Genomic DNA, 23,755 nt, shown 5'->3' with positions numbered 1-23,755 from the left:
AGCCCTGGAAAAGTGTCAACAAGGATCCCCACACTTTGAGGGCTGCAACTTGCTACTCTAACTCTGGCTCATGGAGCATCTCCAAAGGGGTGAATATCGGCAAGAGATTCAGCATAGAGACTGGGACGATCATATAGCCTTCTATCAACCAAGGCGAATGAACTACATGCCCAACATGTTTGCTCAGCCAGAAGATACCAAGGATCGACAAGATGAGTCACTTCCAAGCTGATGACAGTCTTTATAAGTGCCAAGCTCAGCATATATGTAACATTGCAAGTTCATCATGGGAAGAGATACTGTTGAGCTAGACAGATACCATGTTGGTTGCACCCCATACTATTTAGGATGGCTAGAGGATAATCACAACGGTCTGGGCCAACCTGGGTTTGTTCGAGGTCATAGGATTATCGATGAAAAGGCTGAAGCATAGGTCATGTACAACCAATTGTGCAAGAGGATACGGGAATGCGAAAGTGAGCACCGTGAGATTCAAGAAGCCCATTAAAAGTTGATCAAAGAATGGAAGGATATGGCTGTCAGTGCCAACAAGCAATTGAGGTATTTTGAGCAGGGTTTAGTAGAGCTGGAAAGGAAATTCATCAAGAGGATCGAGGACTGCCAGAATGCTGAGGGAAACGAAAGTGAACACCTGGCTAGAGCCTACTTGCTGCTGGGACTTCGCGAGCTGGTGAAGCTGTTCGATGGAGCCAAAAATGGTGAGTCTGGGGAAGGTCCTTCTGGGACCAAGTAGATAGGAGTCTTTACTTTTTGTTTTATGAATGTAATGAGGCCCATGGCCACTAGTGACATTTTATTTCCCATTATTTAGCTACTTTTTATCAATAAAATGAGGCATTTAGCAGTATAAGATCTCCAAATCAACTTGTCTCTAGGCCTACCTCGGGCACAAAGAGGTTCCCCAAATTAGGATACGATTTACATTCTTGTACTATGTGTTTAAATATCGCAACATTTTTTATTATAATTCTCACTGACTTGTTACCTTTTTATTTTTATTTTTGTTTATTTATTCCCCTCCCCCAAGGTTAGTTCGTGCACTCTAGCATCGTCATCAGATTCCACAAGATCAAAGGGCCCTCCACCCACTCCTCCTCCAAGTCTTGTCAAAAGACAAGAACAAAGGAAAGATGGAGGATCTGAACAACTCAACTGAACGGGTAGAGGTCACTCATGGTACTCAGGTCTCTAAAGAAAGTGCATCCCAACTCGAGCAAAAACTGTTGAAATTTCAGGAGGAACTTGATCAGGTCCGGAACTTGGCAAGCTTATCATTTTCCCTCACCACCCCAGATGTCAACTTTCCTAACACTCAGAATCCCACACCTCCACAAAACATCCCAAAACCACAAAACCATCCCGCTCCTCACCACCACTGCAACACCTGCCATACTTCCAACAATACTCCACTGCTTATCCCAGAACCTCTGAACTCCACAAATGACCATTTCCACACTTATAACACCCCCATCTATGTGGAAACCATGCTATACTCCACCCAACCCATTTCAAGCACACCCGAGTCTGATGATAAAGACTCACTCATCAGGAGTCTGGTTGAAGAGCTTAAGAAGTTGAATAGCCGAATTCAGGGCATCGAAGGAAGCAAAGGAATTGAGGGGCTAAACTATGAAGATCTCTGCATACAACCCAATGTTGAACTGTCCGAGGGGTACAAACCTCCGAAGTTCGAGATGTTCGATGGTACAGGAGATCCGAGAGTTCATTTGAGAACATACTGTGACAAGCTAGTCGGAGTAGGAAAGGACGAAAGGATCCGTATGAAACTTTTCATGAGGAGTCTGAAGGGGGATGCTCTGTCTTGGTACATTAGCCAAGATCCGAAGAAGTGGTCGAACTGGGTAAGCATGGCGTCCGATTTCATGGACAGGTTCAAGTTCAACACAGAAAATGCGCCAGATATGTTCTACATCCAGAACCTAAAGAAGAAACCTGCGGAGATATTCCGCGAGTATGCCACTCGCTGGAGATCAGAAGCGGCTAAGGTCAGACCGACTTTAGAAGAAGAACAACATGAACAGGTTTTTTGTCCGAGCTCAAGACCCACAATACTATGAAAGGTTGATGCTGATTGAAAGCCCGACATCATCAAGCTAGGTAAGAGGATTGAGGAAGGCATCAAAAGTGATATGGTCACAAACTTTGAAGCCTTGCAGGCTACCAATAAGGCTCTACAGTCTGGTGGCACGTCCAAGAAAAGGGACATGAGTGCCGTAATGGTTGCACAGAGAACCAAATCCCCTATCAAATACCAAACTTACCCGATGCCTCCACTCACATATCAACCTACCCCAAATTACCAAGCACCCTCGCCTTCTTACCAAACTCCACCACCTACTTACCAATCACCTCCACCTCCCACATATTAGCCTATTTTACCCAAATATTCCCAACCCGCACATGTCTACCAAGCCTACAATGCTCAACCCTCTCACTATCAATCACCTCCCACTTGCCAAAACTTTCCTAGACCCCGACCGAATTTCGATCGCAGACCTCCCAAACAATATACCACCATTGCTGAACCAATTGACCAGCTGTATGAAAGGCTCAAAGCTGCTGGTTATATCACCCCCGTCTCTGCTATAACCCCTGAAAACCCTTCCCAATGGGTCAATCCAAATAAATCTTGTGCATATCATTCCGGCATGAAAGGGCCTACCATTCATGAATGCCATTCTCTGAAAGATAAGATCCAGACACTGATTGATAACAAGATTATTGTGGCAAAGGAGCCTTCTCTGAATGTCCGCAACAACCCTTTGCCCGACCACAAGGGTGGAGGCGTTCACATGATTGAGATAGAAGATGATTGGGACCCCAAGGGATCGATCAGTTTGATTGCGGAAAGTGACGATCCAAAGAAACCGACAGTCGCCCTTAATCCGATTGTAGTCCAAATCCAGCCTTCTAGGGACACCGAGGTGAATATGTCCATACCACTTGAGTTTGAAGCGCCCTCCCCCACAAAGACGCCAACACCAATTGAGGTCGAGTTTGGGTCTCTAGAAAACACACCCGCGCCGTTTGAAGTTACGGTTTTATTGTCCAAAATACATGCTCTGTTTGGGGTAAAGGCGCCCATTCTAGTAGCAATGTCGGCTATAATACCATTCCATACAAAGGCCATCCCTTGGGACTACACAACCGAGGCAAGAAGGAAAGGGAAAGCCAAATCCGGAGAAGTAGTTGCGGCACAGGGTATGACAAGAACAGGCAGAGTATACACCCCGGAACATTTGGCTGAATCAAGCAAGCAGGCCTTTGGACAGCCGACCATCACTGAAGCTGGGCCCGATGATTTCTAGAGAAAAATACAAGCAATAGAGTACTCAGTCATTGATCAGTTGAACAAAACACCGTCACAGATCTCTATCCTAGCCTTGTTGTAAAGCTCCGATGCACATAAGAATGCCTTGTTGAAGGTGCTGAGTGAGGCATATGTACCGAGCAACATCACTGGAGGACAAATGGCAAACATGGTAGGGCAGGTATTGGAGAGTCACAAGATCACTTTTTATGAAGATGAGTTGCCACAAGAAGGGTTGAGTCACAACAAGGCATTGCACATCACTGTGCAATGCGAGGATTATTTCATCACCAGAATCCTCATTGACGGAGGGTCCAGCCTCAATATTTGTCCGTTGGTAACACTCAGGACATTGGGAAAGGGACTGCATGAGATCAAGGACGGGGCCATCAATGTCAAAGCTTTCGACGGTTCCCAAAGGTCCACTATTGTGGAAATTAGCTTATGTTTGCAGATGGGGCCTACTTGGTTTGATGTTAAATTTCAAGTAATAGATGTGCCGACATCTTACAACTTGCTTTTGGGACGGCCTTGGATTCATGCCGCTGGGGCTGTAGCATCAACCCTATATCAAGCAGTGAAGTTTGAGTGGAATCACCAAGAGGTGGTCATTCACGACGACGGTAGAGATCCCATATACAGTCGCCAAACCATCCCAACGATCGGAGGTAGAAGAAAGATAGGCGGAGAGACCTATCACCACATCGAGCGAGTCAACACCGTCGATAAGGACAAATGGTGGGACTACAAAATCGAAAGCATATTGAACCAGAGCGGATATGAACCTGGCAAAGGACTTGGCAAGAACCTCTAAGGAATCGCCAAACCTATCAAACTAAAGAAGCATGGCACCACTTTCGGTCTGGGATACGAGTACACTTGGGAAGAGTTCAACAACTGGTCGTCACTATGGCGCGACCCTTACTACCCACTGGAGCAGTCGATACCCCATTTGGAACAGATTTTCCAGTCAGCCGATGTTATATATGGGTCGGAAGAAGAGGAAGCACTGGCAGCAATGAGGAATTTATTCGTGGAAGATGATGACATGGATTGTTGTGTCATTTTCACGGAGGAGGGGGAGGAAGGCCCTTCCATACAAGCTGTAAGCCGAGGAGCATGCCTCAATAATTGGACCATCAGAACCACCAGAGCTCGGAAAGCCTTGGGGTAGCAAGGCTGAACAAAGCATCATGAACTATCTTGCATTTTTACTAGTTGATTTTCCTTTCGCATTTTTGAATTTTCGCAATAAGATCTTCAATATTCAAAACAGTTATGGAATTTAGCAAAACATTTCCATTTTCCCTATAAATCTTACTCTTATTATTTTTCTCTCATTACTTTACTCATACAACATTACTATTACTTATCTTGATGAACCAATGACTGTGACATGCAACGAGACAACGCAACAAACGGACATAGATTCAGAGGAAGATGACATACCAGAAGAGATTGTTAAAGAGGTTGAAAATTTTGAGAACAAACTTAAGTCCAACCTGGATGAGACCGAGATTGTTAACCTGGGAGATGCAGAAAACGTCAAAGAAACGAGAATCAATGTCCACTTATCGCCATCAGAAAAGAAGGAATATACAGAATTTCTAAGGGAATATGAAGACATATTCGCTTGGTCGTATGATGACATGATTGGTCTGAGTACATCTATTGTGGCTCACAAACTGCCAACCGATCCAACATGTCCCCTGGTAAAGCAAAAGCTCAGAAAGTTTAAGCCTGACATGAGTCTGAATATCAAGGAAGAAGTCACTAAGCAAGTCAAAGCCAAGGTTCTCAGGGTAGTAGAATACCTAACATGGTTAGCCAACATTGTGCCAGTACCAAAGAAGGACGGGAAGGTCAGAGTCTGTGTCGACTACCGGAATCTCAACCGGGCCAGTCCGAAACGACTTCCCCTTACCGAACATACACATCCTGATCGACAATTGCGCCAAGCATGAGTTGCAATCATTTATAGATTGCTTCGCTAGATATCATCAGATCTGGATGGACGAAGAAGATGCTGAGGAAACGACTTTCATTACGCCGTGGTGAATGTACTGTTACAAGATGATGTCGTTCGGCCTGAAAAATGCAGGGGCTACCTACATGAGGGCCATGACTACCATTTTCCATGATATGATACATAAGGAGATCGAGGTGTATGTAGATGATGTCATTATCAAAATCAAGAAAACCACTGATCACATGGAAGATTTGAGGAAGTTCTTCAATAGACTAAGAAGGTACAACCTGAAACTGAATCCCGCGAAATGTGCATTTGGGGTTCCTGCCAGAAAACTACTTGGGTCTCCGAGGAATAGAACTAGGTCCATCAAAGGTTAAAGCCATTCAAGAATTGCTACCGCCAAAAAACAAAAAGGACATGATGAGTTTTCTGGGAAGACTCAACTACATCAGCCAGTTCATAGCTCAAACTACTGTCACCTGTGAGCCAATCTTTAAGATGTTGAAGAAGGACGCCGCTACCAGATGGACTGATGACTACCAAACGGCCTTCGACAGAATCAAGGAGTACCTATCAACACCGCCAGTTTTGGTCCTGCCCGAACCAGGTAGACCCCTATTACTCTACCTTGCAGTGCTAGATGGAGCGTTTGGTTGTGTTCTTGGGCAACATGATGAAACAGGGAGGAAGGAGCAGGCCATCTACTATCTTAGAAAGAAGTTCACCCCGTACGAGGCCCGGTATTCTCTGTTAGAATGCACTTATTGTGCTCTGACTTGGGTAGCTCGGAAGTTGAGGCACTATTTCTATGCCTATACCACGTATCTCATATCAAGGATGGATCCGTTGAAGTACATCTTTCAGAAGCTTATGCCCACTGGCAAGCTAGCCAAGTGGCAAATCCTGCTGAGTGAATTCGACATTGTCTATGTAACTCAAAAAGCAATCAAGGGACAGGCTTTGGCAGATCATCTTGCCGATAATACTGTGGACGGAGAATACGAACCCTTAAAGACATATTTTCTTGACGAAGAGGTGTCATTCATAGGAGAAGACATTGCAGAATTGTATGATGGTTGGAGAATGTTTTTCGATAGAGTAGCAAATTTCAAAAGAGTTGGCATAGGAGCAGTCCTAGTGTCAGAAACCGGTCAGCATTATCTGGTGTCTGCCAAACTCAGATTCCCTTGCACCAACAACATGGCTGAGTACGAGGCCTGCATCTTGGGACTCAAGATGGCTATTGACATGAACGTCCAAGAGTTGCTAGTGATCGGGGATTCAGACTTGCTTATACATCAGGTCCAAGAAAAATGGGCAACCAAGAACTCCAAGATACTCTCTTATCTGCATCATGTACAGGAGTTGAGAAAGAGGTTCACAAAGACAGAGTTCCAACATTTCCCCAGGGTCCAGAATGAATTTGCCGATGCATTGGCTACCCTATCATCCATGATACAACATCCAGATAAGAATTTCATTGACCCTATTCCAATAAAGATCTACGATCATCCAGCTTACTATGCTCATGTCGAAGAAGAAGCGGATGGAAAACCTTGGTTTCATGATATCAAGGAATACTTGACGAAAGGAGAACACCCAGAGCTTGCAAACCCTATTCAAAAGCATACACTTTGAAGATTATCCAACAATTTCTTCCACAACGGAGGAATCCTGTATAGGAAGACTCTAGATCTGGGATTACTAAGGTGTGTCGACACAAAGGAAGCATCTAAATTACTAGAAGAAATTAATGTTGGGACCTGCGGGCCACATACGAATGGTTTTGTCTTAGCCAAGAAGATACTCCGAGCTTGTTATTTTTTGGATGACTATGGAAACAGACTGCATCCAGTATGTTCGGAAGTGCCACCGATGCTAGATACATGCATATATGATAAAGGTGCCTCCAAACGAGCTTAATGCAACAAGCTCACCATGGACGTTCACTGCTTGGGGAATGGATGTTATCGAACCAATAAAACCTACCGCATCAAATAGGCACAGGTTCATCCTAGTGGCAATTGATTATTTCACCAAATGGGTTGAAGCAGCATCGTATAAGGTAGGGACTAAGAAAGTTATGGCAGACTTTGTCCGCGCCCATATTGTTTGTCGGTTCGAGATTCCAGAATCAATCATTACTGATAATGGTTCCAATCTCAACAGTGATTTGATGAAAGCCATGTGTGAAACCTTCAGTATCAAACACAAAAATTCTACAGCCTACAGACCTCAGATGAACGGAGCCGTAGAGGCCGCCAATAAGAATATCAAGAAGATACTAAGGAAAATGATAGAATTTATCATTTGCTTTATTGGGGTATCGCACCATAGTCCGCACATCAACCGGGGTGACTCCCTATATGCTGGTTTATGGTACATAGGCGGTCATTCCTACCGAGGTAGAAATTCGTTCCTTGAGGATCATATAGGAAGCAAAACTCGACAATGCAGAATGGGTGAACAGTCGTTATGAGTAGCTAGCTCTTATAGATGGAAAAAGAATGAATGCAGTTTGCCATGGTCAGCTTTATCAGAACAGAATGTCTAGAGCCTTCAACAAAAAAGTCAAGCCGAGACAGTTCACACCGGGGCAGCTGGTGTTAAAGAAAATCTCTCCACATCAAGATGAAGCCAAAGGGAAATTCTCTCCCAACTGGCAGGGTCTGTACACGGTTCACTAGGTTCTAATAAGAGGAGCCCTCATACTTGCAGAAATGGACAGAGAAGTTTAGCCGAAGCCGATCAACTCAGATGCAGCGAAGCGATACTATATGTAACCTTTATGCTTTCCTTTATGATGTAATTTGAACTACGCCTAACCTGATTCTCGTTTAAGAGGGGATACGTAGGCAGCCCTGTGGGTTCGGTCAAAATGCAATAAAATTTCCATTTCCCCGCTATCAGAAACTGGGGCAGAATTTTGAGGAGGACCATCAAAATTCCAAAGCCGATTCTAGCCATTTATCATTAACAGCCGTCAGAAGTAGCAGCCCAGTAAACTGGGGCAAAATTTTGAGGAGGACCATCAAAATTCCGGAGCAAGAAAAGTTGTAATGTCTTGAACCACGTCGCAGTCGTAGGTTCATCTAAGGAAAACTATTCTCGATTATGTATTTTGGTTATATTTTTTACTAAATCATGCATGTCTGTTACCAAAGTTGCTTTGTTTAGCAACGCTACCCCAATGATATGCACAGTATCACCGGAATAGAGCCGATCAAGTCAAGCAGAGCCAGCTAGAATACGAACTAACCTCCCTCCTTTACAAAACTCACGATTTTCTTTGGATGCAGGCACTTGAGTTGCAAAATCATCAAATATACTATACACTCACGAGAGTCACATTACTCAGAAATACTACTCTCAGAATCGTTGCACTTACTCACAGCTGTTATCCGCACGCAGTGTCCCCAGCAGACACAATATCCCCAGCAGTCGCAATATCGCAATCCGCTATCAGCTAAGAAAACTCTATTGCCATTTGCTATTTTACTTCCTGCATAAGGCTACCATTCCGCCTTCTGAGGTTAAGCTACCTCCATCTGCATTCTCTGCATTGCATAAGGCTACTATTCTGCCTTCCAAGACTAAGCTCTATCTCCATCTGCATTCTCTGCATTGCATAAGGCTACCATTCTGCCTTCCGAGACTAAGCTTTGTCTCCATCTGCATTCTCTGCATTGCATAAGGCTACCATTCTGCCTTCCGAGGTTAAGCTCTACCTCCAATATGCATTCTCTGCATCGCATAAGGCTACCATTCTGCCGTCCGAGGTTAAGCTCTACCTCCATCTGCATGGCTGAAATATCGCCACTTCATTTACACCTTGCATGGCTGAAATATTGCCACTTCATTTACATCTACATGGCTGAAATATCGCCGCTTCATTTATACCTTGCATCGGCTGAAAGATCGCCGCTTTATTTACATCTGCATGGCTGAAATATCGCCGCTTCATTTATACCTTGCATCGGCTAAAAGATCACCGCTTTATTTACATCTGCATGGCTGAAATATTGCCTCTTCATTTATACCTTGCATCGGCTGAAAGATCGCCACTTATTGCATTTCATTGGCTGAAAGATCCCACGTATTGCATCTCATGGACTGAAAGATCGCCAAATTGTCCAAAGGCGACATTGTTCAGAGGCACCATTTTCATATCCCGAGAACGCCATTTCATGGCCTGAGGACCCCTTTTATCTTTTGCATATCATTATTCAAAGGCATAATGGTTCGTAGGCATCATTCTCATAGCCCGAGAACATCATTTCATGGCCTGCGAATCCTTATCATACGCTTCATGGCTCAGGACGTCATGGTCTGAGGACGTTATCCTAACTGTCCGAAGACAACATTCATGGTCCGACGGGAAATTGCATCATGTTTAAATTTTTGCACAGTATACACCTGTATTGCTTATTTGCAGGTAAACCGGCTAGCAACGGCCATCTCAGCAGGAGCAATCCCGCTCCAATTCTCGCAGCTCTGCTATACTTTAACCATCCATACTAACCCGAATATCTCATCCATTCTTGAAAAAATCTCCATCGGCATATTCCGCTGACGGATCCTGAACTACATATGACATAATTCCTGTAAGACCAGGGATATGTAGGTAGCTCAGGAACCAGAGCACGATCAAATTCTTCAAACCATTTCGCTCGGTCAAATTAACCATCATATCTTTACCCGACAACTCTTTCATCTTTCTCAGGTAAAGAGGAGAAGTTATTTGATAGTAGGCTATATAGTTGATATTTACACCTTAATATAACCATACTTCGTTGTTGTTTTATAGATAAATTGCCAACAAAAATGCTCTAAATAGTGTTCTTTTGTTTAGCAGGGAATATTATATGAGAGGAAGCAACATGGAGTGTTTTGGAGGCGATAATGTGAAGAAAAATGCCCACTCTAGAAGTACCCGAACACAAAGAAGCATAAATGGCCTGGGCAAGAAGGCCACCGCAGTGAACCGCGGTAGATTAACAACGTAAGTCAGAAAGGTCAGCATTCACTGCGGTCGGCCGCGATCGCGGTGCACTGTTCACGCAACTGGAAAGTTTGAGGACCAAAGTGTAAAATCGGAAAAACTTTTGTAAAACTCTTATATGCTTTAGAAACTCGCCCAAGATGGGGCTAAGCTGATTTTAGACTACTTTTGGAGGCAAGAACAAGAGTGAGAAGATCAACCAAACATTAGAGTTTTTCTATCTCCTTTTAATTCTTGCAATTTTACATTATGAACAATTTAGTAGTTTTCTCTTATTTTGTTATGAGTAGCTAAATACTTATCTAGGGTTGATGGAACCAATTGTTGGTTGAAGTTTTGACTCAAGTTGTTATAATCAAGCCGGATGTATGATATGATTGTTCAACTACGTTTTGTATGGTGATTAATTGAATGGGACCTTGATTAATCATGTCTAATTACTTATATTGCTTGAGAAAGAATATTAGATTAGATAGCTGTTGAACAACACCACTTTTGGGTAATTGAAAAGATTCATTACTTGAACTTAAAAGTGGGGTTAGAGATAACAAAACTTTGGTGGGATAATTTAGAGTAGCATAACTATTGTCAGCTAGAGTAGTTCGAGAGAATGCTCTAGTAAATTATCATAGTTGATCGAGAGATAATTACGATAACCCATAACTCTTAATCCTCATGGAGTATTACGGCGAGATTATAGCGGAAGAGTCAAGACCTAAACTAGCAATTGGGGAAATCACTGCCCTAGACCTTCTTACCATTGAATTATCTTTGTTTTAGCTTACTGTTGTTTTTAATAGTAGTTGAAGTAGTTAAACAAAAACCCAATCCTTATTGATCAAAAATCTTGCATCTAGAGATTGATTGAGTTGATAATAACATTGTCGAAGAGTGTAATAGATAGGTTAGTTCCCTGAGGATTTGATTCCGGACTTAAAATCGAATTATATTTGCAGCGACCGCTTAGTCCTTTTTATAAGGCATAGTTGGGCGTTATCAAATTTTGGCACCGTTGCCGGGGAACTAACGGTGTTGTTTATTACAACTTAGAAGTAGTGTTAAAATTAGTAGTTCAAATCAATTTTCAAAGGTGTTAAACAATTTTCATTGAAATTCTAACGTTTGAACTCTTGTGGAATTCAGGTGTATGCCTAGAAATTCTTCGAGGACTGGAGAACTGCTTGAAGGACTTTCAGACCCCGAGAAAACATTCAGGGCATTGAACCGTGCCAACAAGAGGATTCAACAATCACAACAACCACACCAACTTGAAATTGACATGGGTGATGTAGAGAACGTCAACAGAAACATCAGGGATGAGCCAGCTAACCCAAACGTCAGAGTGGTGGCACCTCTTGTGCCAGAAGCTACACTTTATGATTGGGCTCAACCCATAGCTGACAACCTGGCAACTGCCATAGCTATGCCCGTAATTCAATCGGAGACATTCCAAATCACCAACAACATGCTGCATCTGCTATAGAATAAAGGATTGTTCTCCGGGTCACACATTGAAGACCCTCAGCAACATTTGAAAAACTTTCTGTCAATTTGTGTGACTCAAAGGCAGCCAAATGTGACCCCAGAAGCTATCAAGCTATTACTGTTCCCATTCTCTATGACTGGGGAAGCTCAGACTTGGCTGAATTCGCTCCCAATAAATTCCATTGTCACCTGGGAGGAATTAGTAAAGTAGTTCCTGAATAAGTTCTACCCGCCCAACAAGACTGCAAGGCAGATTGATGAAATATTGCAGTACAAGCAGCAGCCGACTGAGACCTTACAAGAAACTTGGGAAAGATTTAAAGGGATACTGGTAAAGTATACTCACCATGGCATTCCAGACCATATGCTTGGCCAGAGATTCTACATGGGGTTAGCTGACAATCTAAAGGCCAATGTGGATGCTTCAGCTGGAGGTGCATTTTTGAGTAAGACATTCACCGAGTGCAAAGTACTTCTTGACAAGATGTCCTAGAATTCGGGGTAGATGACTAGAGGTACAACACTGGCACCCATAGTGCATTCAGTTCCTCTTGACCTAAATAATTTGCATGTAGAGAACATGGCCACACTCATGACTCAAATAAGTATTTTGACAAAGAAGATAGATGAGATGGGTACCAAACATGTGCATATTATTGACACGACAAATGAAGGACTGTGTACACCTTGTGTTAATCAGTCTTATGTGTGTTCATGGAGCGGAGAAGGTGAAATCAAGGGGCAAGGGAAGATATGAATTATGTTAACAACTTTGGGGGTCAGAGACAAGGAGGACAGTAGTGGAGACCAGCACCAAATCAACAACACAGACCCAACATGCCTCAGCCTGGGGGCATGCAAGCTCAAGGCCAAATGGTGCCATGCCACCAGAGACAACATGGCTACCCACAGCAGAACCAGCAACAGTTAACATATCAGCCACCTCATCATCAGCAAGATAACAACATGGTAGAGATAAGGGGGATGCTCCAGCAACTCATTGGGACAAATGGTAAGATGCAAGAAAAGTTGGCAGTACATGATTCAGCTATAAATAATATTGAAACTCAGTTGGGGCAATTGTCTATGGCTTTAAACAACCGTCCCTAGGGAACATTGCCAGCGGATATTAACCCCAAGGAGCAAAACCTGAATCAGCTGATGATAGTAAGTCTCCGAAATGGGAGAGATTTAGACAAAAAGTAAGAGGTTGCACAAACCAGCAAAGAGACTACGCCAGCCACTTCAATTCCACTAGAGGTAGATGAACCATCAAATCTGACTGAAGTGGTGGTTGAACAGGGTCAAGATGAAAAGGGTAAGGCTAAGGTAAATGAACAAGCTGCAGAACAGGTGGTGCCTATTGTGCCACAGAACCCCAATAGAGAGAAGACAACAAATAGTGCATAAAGGGTGATACCTGCACCATTCCCTCAAAGACTGGTAAAACAAAAGAAGGAAGATCAATACAAGAAATTCATGGAGATGCTGCGTCAAATTCAATTGAATATTCCTTTGATGGATGCCTTGAGGGAGATGCCAGATTATGCGAAGATGATGAAAGATCTAATGTCACGGAAGTTTGATTTTCAGAACCTATCCACAGTGACTCTGACGCAGACCTGCAGTGTAATAGTGACCAAACCGGTGGCTCAAAAGATGTCAGACCCAAGTAGCTTCACTATTCTATGCACGATTGGGAGTTATGCCTTTGCAAAGGCATTATATGATTTGGGAGCCAGCATAAATTTTATGCCTCTGGTTGTATACACCAAACTGGGCATTGGCAGAGCTAGACCGACTTTGATGCTGCTGAAGCTAGCTGACCGTAGGGTAAAAAGGCCTACTAGGATTCGTGTTCCCTGCAACTTTGTTATTCTGGATTGTCATGTAGATGAGGAGATACCTATCATTTTAGGTCGGTCATTTTTGGCCACTGGGAGAGCACTGATCGATTGTGAGACTAGGGAATTAAAAATGAGACTGAACGATGAAGAAGTCATATTCAATGTTCAACAATCTATGAGGAGACCCAGTGAATATGCTAATTCCTCTCTAGTGGAGGTAGTGGATGTGATCCTGCAAGAAGATGATGTGACCCTGACTGCTAAATATCTATTAGAGGGATGTCTGACAAATTTAGAAGAGATGGATGGTGAAGGGTTAGCTTAGTGGGTCATGGCACTTGAAGGCCAAGGATTCTGGAAAAGGGAACCTCAGTTCGAGTCCCTTGAGTTAGAAAAAAAGGCTACACCTCTAGCAAAGCCATCAGTAGAGGAACCACCCAAGCTGGAGCTGAAGCCGCTCCTAGCTCACCTCAGGTACATTTTCTTAGGCCCCGATTCTACTTTGCTTGTTATTATATCATCCGGTTTGGTAGATGTGCAGGTAGAACTACTCTTACAAGTACTGTAGGAAAGCAAGACTGTCATTGGCTGGACCATGGCAGCCATAAAGGGTATCAGCCCAGCCTTCTATATACACAAGATTCTCTTGGAAGAAGGGCACAAACCTTCCAGAGAACATCAACGAAGGCTGAACCCGAACATGAAAGAGGTAGTAAAGAAGGAAGTGATCAAATGGTTAGATGCAGGAATCATCTTCCCCATCTCTGATAGCAATTGGGTCAGCCTTGTCCAATGTGTGCGAAAAAAGGGGGGAATAACTATTGTGCAAAATGAGAATAATGAGTTGATCTCAACTCGTACAGTCACGGGATGGCGAATTTGCATGGATTACCGAAAATTGAACACAGCCACCCGGAAGGACCACTTTCCCTTGCCTTTCATTGACCAAATGTTGGACATGTTGTCCGGGCGATCGCACTTCTGCTTCTTGGATGGATATTCGAGGTACAATCAGATATCAATAGCCCCTAAAGATAGAGAGAAAACATCCTTCACTTGTCCGTATGGCATCTTCGCCTTTCGGAGAATGCCTTTTGGGCTTTGCAATGCACCGACGACATTTCAATGGTGCATGTTAGCCATTTTCACAGACATGGTGGAGGATATTATGGAGGTCTTTATGGATGATTTCTCCATGGTGGGAGATTCATTCGAGGATTGTCTTCACAACTTAAGAAGAGTGCTCAAAAGATATGTGGAGACAAATTTAGTGTTGAACTGGGAAAAGTGCCATTTTATGGTACAGGAAGGGATAGTCCTGGGACATCGAGTGTCCAGTAAAAGAATTGAGGTCGACCATGCCAAGGTTGACGTGATTGAAAAACTACCACCGCCCACTTCGGTCAAGGCGGTGAGATGTTTCCTTGGGCACGCCGGGTTCTACAGGCGATTCATCAAAGATTTCTCCAAAATTGCTAACCCATTATGCAAACTCCTTGAAAAGGATCACCCCTTTGTGTTTTCTAATGATTGTAGGTTGGCATTTGAGGAGCTGAAGAAGCGATTGATGACTGCACCCATCATTGTTGCACCCAACTGGGAGCAGCCATTTGAGCTCATGTGCGACGCAAGTGACTATGCCATAGGAGCAGTCTTGGGGCAGCGAAAGGATAAACTGATGCACTCGATTTACTATGCAAGTAGAACGCTAAGCGGTGCATAACTCAATTACACCGTGACAGAAAAGGAAATATTGGCTGTCGTTTTTGCATTTGACAAATTTAGGGCATACTTGATTGGCTCGAAATTTATTGTTTACACTGACCATGCAACAATTAGGTACCTGATAGAAAAGAAGGAGTTAGAGCCACGCTTGATTCGCTGGGTTCTTCTGTTACAAGAATTCGATCTGGAAATACGTGACCCAAAAGGGACAGAGAACCAAGTAGCTGACCATCTCTCACGGTTGGAAGGAGCTGAAAAAGAAGGTAGAGGTTGAGGATATAACAGAGACATTCCCGAATGAACAGTTACTGGCAATGACAATGGAGGAGGCACCATAGTATGCTGATATTGCTAATTATTTAGCAAGTGGTATTGTACCTTATGAACTCTCCTCAATACAAAAGAAAAAGTTCTTTCGTGATTGTCGGTATTATTATTGGGATGAACCTCTGTTGTTTAAAATATGTGTAGATAACATGATCCGGCGGTGTATCCCCGAGAAAGATCAACATTCTGTTTTGTAGGCTTGCCATGCTTCACCATATGGTGGACACTTTGGAGGAATTCGGATAGTAGCTAAGGTGTTGGAGTCAGGCTTGTACTGGCCTACTCTATTCAAGGATGCCCATGCTTGGGTTAAGAGCTACGATGAATGCCAAAGAACTGGCAATATATCTCGTAGACACGAGATGCCAATGACCACAATTCAAGAGGTGGAGATTTTTGACATGTGGGGGTTGACTTCATGGGGCCATTCGTCAGCTCGTATGGTAACAAGTACATATTGGTAGCAGTTGACTATGTCTCCAAGTAGGTCGAAGCAGTGGCTCTTCCGACCAATGATGCTAAAGGGGTACTAGGCTTTCTAAAGAAGAACATTTTCACACGTTTTGGTACCCCAAGAGCTATACTCAGTGATAGCGGAACCCATTTCTGCAATAGAGCTTACGCACGGCTATTGGAAAAATATGGAGTTCGTCATAAAGTGACCACCCCGTACCACCCACAATCGAGCGGGCAAGTTAAAGTATCCAACAGGGAGATTAAAAGTGTCCTCACAAAAACAGTGAATGCAACAAGGACTGACTGGGCAAAGAAATTGGATGATGCATTGTGGGCGAACCGAATAGCCTTCAAAACCCCAATTGGTATGTCACCTTACAAGTTGGTGTTTGGCAAGGTATGCCATATCCCAGTTGAGCTAGAGCATAAAGCACTTTGGGCATTGCGGCAGTTAAACTTAGACATGGAGACAACAGGGACTAACAGAATCACTGAGTTACATGAACTCGAGGAATTCAGGTTCCATGCCTTGGAGAGCGCTAGATTATACAAAGAAAGGATGAAATTAATGCATGATAAGCACATCTTGGATCGAAACTTCAAACCCAACGATCTAGTGTTGTTATACAACTCAAAATTGAGATTGTTCCCAGGTAAGTTAAAGTCCCGATGGTCAGGACCCTTCAGAGTTGTGCAATTATTCTTAAGTGGAGCTGTCGAGATTGAATCAGAAGATGGGACAAATAGGTTCACAGTAAATGGGAAAAGGTTGAAACATTACCTTGGAATGGCTGAAGAAAAAAGGGATAGAGTAGTAGTCATTTTGGAAGAGCCCCAGTACGCGAATGAGGAGTGATGATCAAATGCTTGCGTCGTGCTGCAACGTTAAATCAGGCGCTGCGTGGGAGGCTACCCACGAGTGTTGTTGTTAGTGTGTTAAAAAAAAGCTCCAGCACCACGTCTGCGACCGCGATGAACTGCGGTGGAAGGCAAACATTCTGCCTCGAATTTTTCATCTCACCGCGACCGCGGTACACCGCGGTGAGGCATAAACTTTCTGCCTCAAGATCTTAAACCCACCGCGGCCGCGGTGGACTGCGGTGGGTACCAGGTATTTTAATTTTTTTTTTTGCGTTTTTCTTTTCTCTTTTCTTCCTCTTTTAATTTCAAAACCCCAAACCCCCTCCTCTTAAACCCAAAATACCCGATACCCTCCCCCAAATTTTCAATCTCTCCCTCTCTCTAAACCTTAACTACCCAAATACTCTCTTCTTCTTCTTTTTCTTCCCTCATACTAACATCCCCCACCTCCATTCCTCTCACTCATTCTTCAACTACGGTATGTTCCTCACCTCTTCCCTCTCTTTTCTTTGGTATTGTGTTGTATTGTATTGTAATTTATGTAGTTTTATGTTGTGTTGGGATGTAATTGTTGGTATATTCATTTTCTTCTTGCTTTTGCTTTTAAATTTCGTTTTTGAGTTTGATTGGTGAAGGGGTTGTGCATTACATGTTTGAAAAGGTGTTTATTGGTAGGTGATTGAATGAAGTGAGTATGGGGTGTGTTGGTGTGGTAGTATACTTGATTGGGGAGGAGCTTTGATGTACCCATGAGGGCTGTATGTGTTTGGATAGTGCCCTGCTCACAAGGTGTTTGGGAAATTGCCCCAATGGAGATATAAGGAGCTATTGTGACATGGTTATGGTGAAGTCTGAGTAACCATCCATAGTCATATATTTTGCGCACTCACTAATAGGCGTTTCATTGTATGACAGGTACAATGAGTTCTTCCAGGAAGAGATGAAACACCGGACCCTCCACTAGCGGACCGGAAGGCTCCTCACGAGCTAGGAGCCAAGCCAGTGCACCTCAGTTCGATAACACTCGGTTTTGTATCCAAATCAGCGGAGGATAGGTATAACCAGAAAGCAGCTAAGAAGTTACAACATGAGGTGCACATTGATCAAACGACTTTGGAGGTGGAATGCCCCAATATGTTTAATGAGCTGAGGCGGTGTCAGTTGGACATCTTCTTCTAGGTACCGGAGGAGGATAATGTTCAACTAGTAAGGGAGTTCTATGCGAACTTGCCAGAACATGAGAATGGGGTTGTGACGGTGCGCAATACCCCGGTAAACGCATCCCTCGACACCATCTGCAGGGTATACAGGCTGCCAGTGTTTCAGGGTGAATTTGATCCTTATCGTACTTTTAGCGGTACACGGGCCTTGTGGGGAACTCTTCTTGATATTATCTGTGTGCCGGACGGAGAACACTTATGGATCAAGCACAAGATTACTCTCAACTCCCACTGTCTGAATTGGGAGGCTAAGTGTTGGCTCACTATTGTCAACAGTAGATTATTGCCATCCAGCAACACGACAGATGTTAATCTACCACAGGCATCCACAATCTACTGTTTCATGTCCCACAATGATTTTGATGTGGCCCGGCTCATCCATGAAAAGATGTTCATTAGATCACTTGAGCTAACCAAGGGCCACTACTTTCCTTCACTGATTACCCTGTTGTGCCGTATTGCTCGAGTCCCTGAAGACCCTCGGGTTGATGGGAGATTGCCACTAAAGGCCCCGTTTCGGGAGAGAAAAAATGGAATTGGATGAGAGCTGATGGTGAATGTTGATGACTTTGATGATGATTCAGCTGATGATGTTGAGGTAGCTACGGTTCCTCCTCTTCCGAGAGTTGATGTGGCAGGCCCATCACAGCCACGCCGGAGCACCCATATGACAGTTTTGGAGCAGGATATGGCTGAGTTGCGTACCTTAGTCACTTATTTGGGTGCCCGTGTTGATGCGGTGGCTGAGAGGCAAGTGAAGTCGGAGAAGAAATTTTGGGACTGGTTGAGAGCGCTGGGACATGCGTGCAACGTGAACCCAGACATTGTCTCCGATCAGGAGTGAGCCTTCAGGGAAGTTCCTTAACCTCACTGTTCTTCAAATTTTTAAGCCATGGGGACATGTCTTAATTTTAAGTGTAGGGTGGGGGATACTTCATTGTATGTTTGTAATTGTAACAATTGACTATTTGATTTTGCGTGTTTTGTCTGTCTTTGATTGTTTTGATGTAGAGTAATAGTTCATTAGGAAAGCTAAAATAGTAAGTGACTTGTCCTGATGATGGATCTCTTTCGGCGGGGTTCTTGAGGGACTAAGTAAAAAAAAAATTAGAATATGGAGACTCTTCCTGATGACAGATCCTTTAGACAATTTTCTTGAGGGAAGTTAGTCTAAAGAAAAGACCAAAAAGATTTTTATTTTTTATTTTTAGGTAGTGTAGTAACTCCCCCTTGGTTTTTCTTTGGGCCACTATTCTTTTCCAATGGTTTAGCTTGAATCGGGTATAGGTAGTTTTTATTTATTTTTGTTCTTTTTAGTTTTTAGAGTAGGACTAATGGGCTACGAGCTAAATTCGAAGGAAAAACCTTAGCGTTGATACACCTGAGCACAATAGACACTAGAGTATAATGCCTAGCTTCATTGGTTGAATCCTGTTAGAGTGCCTTAAAATTGTACGTTTATATCTAACTTGAACACTCAAAAGTGAGTGTCTTGATAAACCAATCCGGAGTGAGTCATATGCCATGTGTGTGTGAGTTTTACTATGTTCCATGTTTCATATTTGATGCCTAGAACTTGCCCTGTGTGTTTGCAAAGCAAAATAATAGTTTCTTTCAGTTTTAGAAGTGATATAGACATTTCTTTGTTGAACCAGACATATAAAGTAAACTCACCTAAATGCAATACATCTTAGTTAACCCTGTTGAGCCTATAAGCCTATTTCTTTGGCAATCACATTGCGAATCTTACCCAATTGTTTGAATAGCTTGCCGTTTGAACCCTTTTACCTCCCAATAAGTACTTGAATGGTAGTGGAAATATGCAAAAGCAAAAGTGTGGTATGGTGGTTTGGTTTTTGAGTGGAACCATTGAGATAGAGAAAATGTGTGGAATTTTGAAGCATAAAAGAAAAGGCACCACAAAAAAAAAAGAAAAAAAAAAGAAAAAAATATGGGTTATAGATAAATATAATGGTTGATAAGTGGTGGCTTATACAAATTGCACCTAATGGATGAGGATGTTTTAAACAAATGAGGTGGAGTGTTTGGTTGGCACAACTATGATCTTTAAGTTTAATGTAATTGTATTAAAAGTGCTTAGGGAGGTTAGTCACTATATCTAAATATATCCTACCCGTCCCTTAGCCTACATTACAACCAAGTAAAGTCCTATTGATCTTAGACTGAATGGGCTCAATTAGTAAAGTATTACACTACGGGCAAGCCTATGGTGCATCTTTGTGGCATGTGAACGTTCTTTCTGAGAGTGAGTGAATTTTGTCTATCTTAGTTCCTACTTGTTCTAATTATCATTATATGTGGAACTACTCTCTTGTGTGATGTGAGGGCATGTGATTCATAAAGGAAAGGTAAGTCTTGACTCTTGTATAGAGTAGTTTGAGTAAGTGCAAATGTTGCATGGTACAAAAGGTTTAACTCTTGAGGTAAAGGTTGTTCACTACTAGGTGCAACTTTTGTAAAATGTTCATGGTGTTAGTCATTAAGGGAAAAGCTTAGGGAAGGAATTTTGATGGAGTGTAGTGGATTGCTCGAGGACTAGAAATAATTTAAGTGTGGGGTGTTGATAGTAGGCTATATAGTTGATATTTACACCTTAATATGACCATACTTCGTTGTTGTTTTATAGATAAATTGCCAACAAAAATGCTCTAAATAGTGTTCTTTTGTTTAGCAGGGAATATTATATGAGAGGAAGCAACATGGAGTATTTTTGAGGCGATAATGTGAAGAAAAACATCCACTCAAGAAGTACCCGAACACAAAGATGCATAAATGGCCTGGGCAAGAAGGCCACCGCGACCGCGGTGAACTGCGGTAGATTAACAACGTAAGGCAGAAAGGTCAGCATTCACCGTGGTCGACCGCGGTTGGCCGCGACCGCGGTGCACTGTTCACGCTGCTGGAAAGTTTGAGGACCAAAGTGTAAAATCGGGGAAACTTTTGTAAAACCCTTATATGCTTTAGAAACTCGCCCAAGATGGGGCTAAGCTGATTTTAGACTACTTTTGGAGGCAAGAACAAGAGTGAGAAGATCAACCAAACATTAGAGTTTTGCTATCTCCTTTTAATTCTTGCAATTTTACATTATGAACAATTTAGTAGTTTTCTCTTATTTTGTTATGAGTAGCTAAATACGTATCTAGGGTTGATAGAACCAATTGTTGGTTGAAGTTTTGACTCAAGTTGTTATAATCGAGGCGGATGTATGATATGATTGTTCAACTACGTTTTGTATGGTGATTAATTGAATGGACCCTTGATTAATCGTGTCTAATTACCTTATATTGCTTGAGAAAGAATATTAGGTTAGATAGCTGTTGAACAACACCACTTTTGGGTAATTGAAGAGATTCATTACTTGAACTTAAAAGTGGGTTTAGAGATAACAAAACTTTGGTGGGATAATTTAGAGTTGCATAACTATTGTCAGCTAGAGTAGTTCGAGAGAATGCTCTAGTAAATTATCGTAGTTGATCGAGAGATAATTACGATAACCCATAACTCTTAATCCTCATAGAGTATTACGGCGAGATTATAGCAGAAGAGTCAAGACGTAAACTAGCAATTGGAAAAATCACTGCCCTAAACCTTCTTACCATTGAATTATCTTTGTTTTAGCTTACTGTTGTTTTTAATAGTAGTTGAAGTAGTTAAACAAAAATCCAATCCTTATTGATCAAAAATCTTGCATCTAGAGATTGATTGAGTTGATAATAACATTGCCGAAGAGTGTAATAGATAGGTTAGTTCCCTGAGGATTCGATTCTGACTTAAAACCGGATTATATTTGCAGCGACCGCTTAGTCCTTTTTATAAGGCATAGTTGGGAGTTATCACTATTGATACCCAATTTTTTTCTCTATATTTTATATATTCAAAATACTTTCAAAATATCATATGTATGCATATATAGGTATATCCAAATGTTTTAGTATTTTTCCTAATTTTAAAAGATTTTTAAATCAATTTATTGCCCTATTTTAGCAGTACAAAAACTAATAATTATTTCCAAAATCATCATTTTGGTGAATAATTTATTTTATTCCTATATTTATACCAAAATATAGCTAAGGTAATTTTTGTACATTTTTGTAAATTTATTTAGTATTTTAAAAGTTAAATTGCATTTAATTGTAATTTTAGCCTATTTTAAAATTTAATTGCGAGTATAATTATAAAATTGGTTCTAGCATTTTTAATATAATATCTATATATTATTAATTAATTTAGTACCTTTAATTTATTTTCAGAAGTCATTTTACTATTTTTATAAAATAAAAAGGGAAACACTGGTTATTTCAATTATAGCACAAATTGATCCTCCAAATAACACAATTTCAAATCCCAAATTACCCAGCCCAATTTCAATTTAACCCGACCCTGACCTGCTTATCCGATCAGCCCGGCCCTCTCTTTTAATCCAGGTCGTTGATCATTTTGATCAACTGCCACGATCATTCCTTACCTTTTTAATTCCCTAGTGACTACCCTAATCCCCTCATTCTCTTCTATCAGCCGCCTCTGAAATCCCTCAACTCTCAAACTCTCTTGAACCCTCTCGAAACCCTAGCCTCTCTCACTGTCTTCTACCTCAAGCTCACCGGAATCCATGGCATCTCAAGCCATGGATGGCCTAAACTCATCTCCCTCTACTCTCAAACACTTGGTATTTGAAGGTCCTAGGTCTGACCTCGAAGGTGTCCGTTCAGATCTCTACAGATCCAAGGTTCTATGGCCCTTGCCGGTTTTGCTCCGGCGTACAATGATGTTTTGAGCATGGTTCTAACCTCTCCGACTGAGATCAAACCTTTTCAAAGCCTTTCTCGTTTTAGGGTTCCCCTGAAACCCTAAGCTATTCGAGGTTTTCTCTGATTTTTTCTTAGAACTGTTCTATATTTGTGCTCTACTTGAGTTTTTAAACGTTTTTCCCAATTTTTCTTTCAAAAAATTAGTTCCTTCCGATTTAGGGTTTCTGAAAAAGCTTAAAATGTTTTTCCGCCTCTTCTTTTCCTTTCTTTGTGTGTATTTGTCACGCATGTGCTTCTACTACTTTCTTATGCTATACATGTTCTCCTTGTGAGAACGTGATTTTTTTCCTATATGAATTACTCCCATAAATTCAAAGCAAAATAATTTCTTTCATTATTTTCAATCTTGTGGATTTTTGAGGCATTCTTCGTTAATTGTTCGCATTTTTGTCTGGGCATTTTAACTAATGAAAAATATAAAAAGGTGTTGCATATGCATTTAGGAGTTAATTTTGCATTTTAAGAATTAATTATAAATTAAGTCATTTTACAAAAAAAAAATCACAAAATAGTTTAATTTGCATTTTTTTTAAATTCTAACTTCAATTTTGAGTAGTTTTTCCTTTTAATTTGTAGGTTAATTAATTTTGATAATTTTTATTTAGGTCTAATTAGTGTTTTTCAATTTAATTTGGTTTTTAGGATTTAACTTTGATTTTAGTATAATTTCCAAAAAAAA

At 41.8% G+C, this 23,755-nt stretch overlaps 1 protein-coding gene across 1 annotated transcript; it reads left to right on the top strand.

Annotated features, from left to right (window-relative positions):
* Positions 1–13,329: 13,329 nt before the first annotated feature.
* Positions 13,330–13,983, top strand: LOC142162198 (uncharacterized). The gene has a single exon (XM_075218521.1). The coding sequence runs from the start codon at positions 13,330–13,332 to the stop codon at positions 13,981–13,983; it is 654 nt and encodes a 217-aa protein (XP_075074622.1).
* The last annotated feature ends 9,772 nt before the right edge of the window (positions 13,984–23,755 follow it).

The sequence above is a fragment of the Nicotiana tabacum genome, chromosome 7 (assembly GCF_000715075.1).
Source record: "Nicotiana tabacum cultivar K326 chromosome 7, ASM71507v2, whole genome shotgun sequence".
Taxonomy (NCBI): domain Eukaryota; kingdom Viridiplantae; phylum Streptophyta; class Magnoliopsida; order Solanales; family Solanaceae; genus Nicotiana; species Nicotiana tabacum.
The sequence above is the reverse complement of the archived record's forward strand: the minus strand, read 5'-3'. Positions and strand labels throughout refer to the sequence as shown.